The 7,500-nt window shown below is 40.5% G+C and overlaps 1 protein-coding gene across 18 annotated transcripts in view; it reads right to left on the bottom strand.

The window, feature by feature from the left end:
- mri (BTB/POZ domain-containing protein mrityu) overlaps nucleotides 1-7,500 on the bottom strand; it is a 151,678-nt gene that overhangs the window by 2,372 nt on the left and 141,806 nt on the right. For 14 of the 18 annotated variants that reach the window (XM_086542033.1, XM_086542056.1, XM_086542049.1 and 11 more), the window contains 4 exons: nucleotides 7,395-7,500; nucleotides 3,634-3,731; nucleotides 2,964-3,215; nucleotides 1-1,624 (listed from right to left, as the gene is read on the bottom strand). The exon at nucleotides 1-1,624 is cut by the window's left edge and continues 2,372 nt beyond it; the exon at nucleotides 7,395-7,500 is cut by the window's right edge and continues 44 nt beyond it. In XM_086542033.1, the coding sequence (XP_086398159.1) occupies nucleotides 1,580-1,624; nucleotides 2,964-3,215; nucleotides 3,634-3,731; nucleotides 7,395-7,500 (501 nt within the window). In that variant the 3' untranslated portion in view covers nucleotides 1-1,579. The remainder of the gene's footprint in view (nucleotides 1,625-2,963; nucleotides 3,216-3,633; nucleotides 3,732-7,394) is intronic. The other 4 variants (XM_043019770.2, XM_086542079.1, XM_086542087.1 and 1 more) reach the window with 1 other exon arrangement.

Raw genomic sequence — 7,500 nt, 5'->3', positions numbered from 1 at the left:
AGGAGGAGGAGGAGGAGGAGGAGGAGGAGGAGGAGGAGGAGAGGGAAGAGGGAAGGGGAGGAAGAGGGAGGGGGAGGAGGGAGGAGGAGGAGGAAGAGGGAGGGGGATGGAGGAGGAGGAGGAAGAGGAGGAGGAGGAGGAGGAGGAGGAGGAGGAGGAGGAGGAGGAGGAGGAGGAGGAGGAGGATGGAGGAAGGATGAGGGAAGTGGTAATAATAAAAAAAGGAGGATAACATAGATCATTTTTGTAAAAATAACCAAGAGAAGAAAAAGATACCAGAAGAATAAAGAAAGGATATGGTATGAACCAATAACATTAGGCGAGAAACATCCCAAAGGAAAAATTCTGCATAAACAACTTCACCTTGATATGTGAATCAACAAAAAACACTTTCTGGTGAAAGAACCTTGTAAATAATAGTAACCTATGATTAGCTGAGCTTGTTTTTGAGCCTTTAGTAATACTGTAATCACACGACATTATGAAGAAAGGGAAAATAATGGTTTATCATCAGCATCAAATGCAAATGCTCACAGAAAGGCTGATGCTACTTTCACATGAATGACACTTAAAAAAATAATGTAGTTTGTGAAATCAGTAATTGTGTGTATATTTGGGAAATAGAAGATACCCTATTCACTAAATGCCAAGAAGAGTAAAGAACAGAAAAAGAACACAGATATTATGAGCATCATTTTGCCTTTCAATATATATGTACATTTATCTTGGAAAGAGAAAAGATTGAGAGAGTGAAAGAAAAAATCATACATGGCCCAAGTACAATGGCATTGAAAGAAGGATCTGATCTTTTTCATCTGTATAGCATGGTCTAGTATCAACTATACTTGCGTGAGGAACAAAGATCATCTTGCATGCATAATTTTTACCAAAAGCACCCAACCATTATGGATAATATTTGATACATAATATTTCATAAGGCAATGGCAGGTCATGGTGTTGAACATGACTATTACAAGAGAAAACTAAGCATTACTGTTCATATGTAGGACAACACTTGTAATGGTACATGGGCAAACATAATACAAAAAAATGAAGCTATTCATCTGTAGCTGCACAATGTTTCAGAAATGCATTAATACCTCACTTTCAATACATTAACATACAACAGTGGAAAGTTTGAAAGGACCTATGCATTCCATAACTTCTTATTTCCATATGAAATGAGTATCAAAGCTTAGCCTTACTAGAACAAGATTCAAACCTAAGTCCCTGTATATATATACATAACACCCACAAGTTTTACATCTTCCATGCCTAACTCTGAAAGCTCACTTCTTAAAATCTCTCATAGGATTTTCTAAACAGCATATCCTTGTAAGCTGGTAGTTTGTCAATCAAACACCCACAAAACAGGCATGACCAGAAGCTGGTGCTGGCATCACTCTGTGGGTTTTGTGGCGAGGCATCACGGTGAAGAAGAGGTGCACTGGCAGCAAGGGAGCTTGAGGCAGCAGGAATGCGAGGGAGAAAGGACCTCCACATCAAAGGTGGCACTGGTGCAGGAGCAGCTGAGATGATGGATCTCTTTGCTATGTTTGCTCCCCTTCAGGCTACCTCCTCATGGCCTCCGCTCACCTGCAAGACAGAAATGAACCTCTGCAGTCTTTTCAGAGGTACCCAGTATGAGTCTTTTTTTCTTATGGTTTGGTTACATATTATGTAATTCATTGGTATTCAATGTAAATGCAATAACATCCTGATATATTATGTAACATGTGGTCAGGAAAAATGTTCAGAGAAGGTTAGATATATAAGTATGAGGATATGGAGATATAACAGCATAATTTTTTTAAGATACCCAGAAAAAGTTGAACTGGGAACTCTACATGCATGGTTTTAGTAAAATGACTAAGGCATGGATTTCAACCTCAACTTGCTTCACTTTCATCAAATGACACTACAAATAGGGAGGCTAACAGGACAGTCCCAATCTTTCTAAAATGCAGTTTAACACATACCCACACAAAGGAAAAAAAAGGTAAGTACTCAATACTTACATTGACAACAATACAGAAACAAACAGGCCTACAAACACATATATAAAAACAATATCAACAAAATATCTGGAAAATCAAAGAGACAAAAATAAGTACAAATCAGAGCTAAAGCTGGATGAGTACACATTCACAGAACTCTAGTCAATTTGCATTCAGTCAATTATTCTTACCTTCATCTTAATTATAGCAAATACTTTTATATGCTCTTGCTAAAGCCATAATAAAAATGATAATGTTCATAAAAACTAATGAAAACTTAGTGTACAATCTTTCTACATGACCTGATGAAACTCAAGAATCAGCCTCAAAAAAGTGTTAATACCTCAAAAAATTGGCAACAGGCTTTCTACCCATACACAAACACACATGCACAAGCCCAAGCACAGGCACAACACATACACACACACACACACACACACACACACACACACACACACACACACACACACACAGATTCCGAAGTATAAAATTCCACAGACTGATATGATTATGGAAATTATCTGATAAACAAAATTACGTATTGTCAAAAAAATAAATAAGAACCAGGCTTCAAAAGGTATCTATCATCATCAGATTATTGTAGACTATAGGCAGATATTTGCTATATGTAAAATAAATATAAATACACCCAACACCTAAACTATCAAATATGAAATGCATGTAGTAAGAACAATCCCAAATTGAAATAAGAAACATGAATTCACTTCAGTGTTCTCAACTGGTATGACATACAAAATGAGGACATACCTACATGCAAAGCATCACTGGCATATCAATTCTTGACATGACAAGCAAAACATAACATATAATTCAATAGGCAACTGAATTCTAATGGAAAAATTACCTTACAAATCAAAACATAATGACCCATTTTACACAAAAAATGAAATCATATTCTTTACTTAAACTGCACTATAAATATGAGACAGTTCTCTTCCTTATTACCTCCGGGTATGGTTCGTTGGCTGGCTGAGGTGGTGCATGGACACCTACTGCAGCGCCTCCCACAGCTCCACCTATGGCCCCTTCGTCCTGGTGCGCTTCCCCTCCCCCTACAGCTCCCTCGAGGGGGGGTAGTGGTTCTGGGGGGGCCTCCTGTCCCATGGCCACAGGGGGAGGGTCTAGGGTCACAACGCGGTCTAAGGCTGGGTCAGCCGTGGCTTCTGCTAGGTCTGTTACTGACTTGCTTTTCACACACTGGAAAAAGAAATAGAGACTATTAGAAGTGGGATTTACATAAAAATTGACTGTTAACCCATTCACGCCGAGGCGATTCTGGCTTTGAATGATCGTAATGCCGGGGTTTTTGAACGCATAAGCCTAACGCCTCGAGATTCTCGGGCACACAAGCTGTGAGCCTGGGCTGCCTGCTCGCTCACCCCGAGTGCCGGCCTTGCCCAGATATCTCGTCACCGGTGTCTGCCACAAAAACCACAAAACGTATCAGCACATCATCCGGCGCGAATGGGTTAAATGTACCTAAGGCACTAAAAAAAATGATAAAATAAAATCCAATGATTTTCTTTCTGTGATTTATATTCAAAACAACGAAAAGAAATGAACAAAACATCCATTTCCATAAGCAATTATACTGCAAACTTTAATACCAACTCACCTGAAAGTCCACATGTCTACTCTTGGCCTCTTCCTTCTCCCAGGACATTCGAATAAATGGTCGTTGCACGTAGTTGTAGATTACTTCAGCTCTGCCACCTATGCATTGGAGTAAAAGCTTTAGAGGCTGAAAACTGCTAAAACACAGCTAAACACTTACTTAAAGGCACGGTAATTGTCTGTGCTAAATTTCACAACTCAAAGCAGATTAACCCATTGCGGATGGAGGATAGATTCACTGGCCCAGTCTCCAGGAGGTGCTTTATTTCAGAGTGAGGCAGCTTCACATAACATAGTTTGACTTTTCCTGCTCTATTTCAGTCACTCATTGTAACACTAGAGCCATTTATTTATTGAATCTAGAGACTTATATGTGCCATATGCCAGGCTGTATCAATGCTGCAGTTGACTAAAATTGTATTATATGATTGGATGTTAGGTTTGCTTAATATTATGGTAATTATAGCAATCATGACTGCAATTGACATCATCACTCATTCCTTATTCATAGCACAATAAAATAGCACAGTGATCCAAAATCCCTATACAAAATGTATGCCCTGATGTTGTCAGGCCAAAGCTCCTGCATCAAGTATGTCATGACACCCGTCTGCAATGGGTTAAACTTGTATGCTGTTACTTTTCTTGAGGCAAAATTTGCCACACACATTCACTAGAACTCTCTGCAATGGTAACTCAGGGAAAAGATACAGTTTCAGGGTAACCTTTACCAAATAATCTATCAATATCTATGAAATTAAATTTCATGGAATAAGTTCCTCCAACATCTGTAAAACATGCTCAGTCACTTTTCAAGACTCAATTTCAATGTGGCCAGAAAGAGGGAGAGGGGGAGAGGGAAAGAGAAAGAGAGAGGGGAGAAGGGGAGAATGAAAGAGAAGAGAGAGAGAGGGATAGAGGGAGAGAGGGGGAGAGGAAAGAGGAGAGAGTAAGAGAGAGAGGGATAAGGGGAGAGGAGGAGAGAAGGAGAGGAGAGAAAAGAAAGAGAGAGAAGAGAGAGAGAGAGAGAAAGAAGAGAAGGGAGAGAGAAAGGAGAGAGAGAGAGAGAGAGAGAGGAGAGAGAGAGAGAGAGAGGAGAGAGAGAGAGAGGGGGGGGAGAGAGAGAGAGAGAGAGGGGAGAGAGAGAGAGAGAGAGAGAGAGAGAGAGAGAGAGAGAGAGAGAGAGAGAGAGAGAGAGAGAGAGAGAGAGAGAGAGAAGAGAGAGAGAGAGGGAGAGAGAGGAGAGAGAGAGAGAGGAGAGAGAGAGAGAGAGAGAGAGAGAGAGAGAGAGAGAGAGAGAGAGAGAGAGAGAGAGAGAGAGAGAGAGAGAGAGAGAGAGAGAGAGAGAGAGAGAGAGAGAGCGTTAGAAAGATACAAAAAGAAAGAGAGAGAGGAGAGAGAGGAGAGAGAGAGAGAGGAGAGAGAGAGGAGAGAGAGATAGAGGAGAGAGAGAGAGGAGAGAGAGAGAGGAGAGAGAGAGAGGAGAGAGAGAGAAGAGAGAGAGAGAGAGGAGAAAGAGGAAGAGTAGAGGAAGAGGAAAGGGAGAGGAGAGAGAGAAGTTGAGGGGGGTTGAGGTCTGAAACAATGTAACCACATTGCTACACCATATGGGTTCTCTTATAGCAAAAATTTATACATCACATTCATTCTACCATGAAAATATAAACTTAAATAAAAACAGTCATGCTACCAAAATTTGTCCCATCCAGCCTTCCACATGGGGATGCCTTGATGCTATGAGGTTTCGTCTGCAATGCTGTCACCCATAAATGCGCACTCCAATCCAGTTCTAGTATTCCCGTGACCACCTGAGGACGCTCTGATGCCCGCCTTAAGATATCCATGGACTTCTCCTGTGATGACCATGTGGCCTGCAAGCAATGCTGACGCAGCTGACATCTGACCTGCTATCCAAGGGAACAGCAGAACCCCGCCAACCTGCGACACGAACTTCACCTGTGCTGCCCCTGGCTACTGACTGTGTGATTGTTTACCTAATCATTGCTCCTGTCTTCAATAAAGCTACAAAACTGTATATGACTTTAGATAAGTACCATTTGTGATGTCCCTCATAAAGAGGGAGAGAAAGAGAGAGAGAGAAAGAGAAAGAGAAAGAGAAAGAGAGAAAGATAGATAGATAGATAGAGATAGAGAGAGAGAGAGAGAGAGAGAGACAGAGAGAGAGAGAGGGAGAGGGGGAGGGAGGGAGAGGGAGAGAGCAATAGAGGGAGAAAGAGGGAGAGGGAGAGAGGGAGAGAGGGAGAGAGGGAGAGAGGGAGAGGGGGAGAGAGGGGGGGGGAGGGAGAGAGGGGGAGAGAGAGAGAGAGAGAGAGAGAGAGAGAGAGAGAGAGAGAGAGAGAGAGAGAGAGAGAGAGAGAGAGAGAGAGAGAGAGAGAGAGAAAGAAAGAGGGAGAGAGAACAAATTTAACTTGTATTTCTTAAATCAAGAAAATTATAATCTATTGAAAAAATGATGATACCAATCCAACATATCACAAACAAAGTCAGTGGTTCTCAACCTTGTGTTATGGCAAGAATTTAAGGAGGCCACAGAGCACTGTTATGAATTTTAAGTTGCCAATTCATTTTGGGAATGTGCTTTATAAAAAGGCTTTGAAAAGGCATGTCTGTGGTTCTCAACCTGTATGTCAGTCCTATCGGTCACATTTGTAGAAGGCCTGTAAAAAAACTGGTGGGATTTTTTTCCACATTTTTTTTTGCTATGAATGGGACATATGTAGCGTCTACAAATATTTGTCAAGTTTCCTCAAACCACACTAATATATCTGATAGTGAAAAAGTATCTCTAATGCTATATGGCAAATTTCATGCCAGCCAATATCTTCATCCATGCTTTATCTCACCCATACCCCCTCCCCATACCATTCAGTATAGTTGCATTATGGTATATTGTTATCTTTTTGTTATTCATACATCTGAATAAATATTTTCTTGTGTTCCATGACAAAAATGCTCTTTATTGCTTCATATGTGTTCTATTCATATGGTTTGTTTCCTTCAACCACACCCACTATATCAGCCCCATCTCCCCATACCCTTGTCAGGCTCTCATGGTATATGTTTCTTTTTGCTATTTATACATCTGCATGGATAATCATTATTTTCAATGAGGAAACATGTTCTTTTTCTTGCTTTATTTGTACAGTATTTGCATGTTTTACATGCTGGTGTTTTACAGATGGAAGCTTATTCTGATTTTGCAGGGTAACTGCAATAATTTTTTCACCTATGAGGAGTAACAAAGATATATTTTTCAATTTTGACGCTTACTCTGTAGTTTGTATTTATTATGTGGCAATTAAATATTCTGGTGTAAAAATTCAAGCTCTTGAAATGAAAAAGACTAAAATTTGGTGAAACGAAAAATCATATCCTAAATGGAGCTGGAGGAACAGACATGCTAAATGCTTTCGAGTCTTTAGGAATTAAATCCCTGTCTGTGTGACAGCTGCTGGAAAGAGCTGCTGAACTGACATGTTCAGTACGTTGGGGGAAGGGGAAGGAATGAAGGGGGGCCAAGAGGCTGTTACAAAATCCTCTGTGGGGAAATGGAGTAAATAAGGTTGAGAACCATGGCTCAGTTACTACACTTACTGTGGTCCTATTACTAAAAACCAACTCACCTACATTAACTGAGCTTCTCAAAACAAATTATGCAAATAATATATAGAGTGACATAACTTGTATATAATTACTCAGACTTACAAGTACAAACAAAGAAATAAAAAGAAGTTAACACACCTGGTCTTTTCTTAATCTTTTCCTTGTACGTTGGGTAGCCTTCTATACCCAGCCTAATCTTCTTCAGACCTCTCTCCTTCAGCACCTGCTTGGCTACATCTCTATT

This window comes from Penaeus japonicus, unplaced genomic scaffold (assembly GCF_977035675.1).
Source record: "Penaeus japonicus unplaced genomic scaffold, GWHDUDI00000001_assembly GWHDUDI00000001, whole genome shotgun sequence".
Lineage (NCBI taxonomy): Eukaryota > Metazoa > Arthropoda > Malacostraca > Decapoda > Penaeidae > Penaeus > Penaeus japonicus.
Note: the sequence above shows the minus strand (reverse complement) of the source record. Positions and strands in the feature narration are given on the sequence as shown.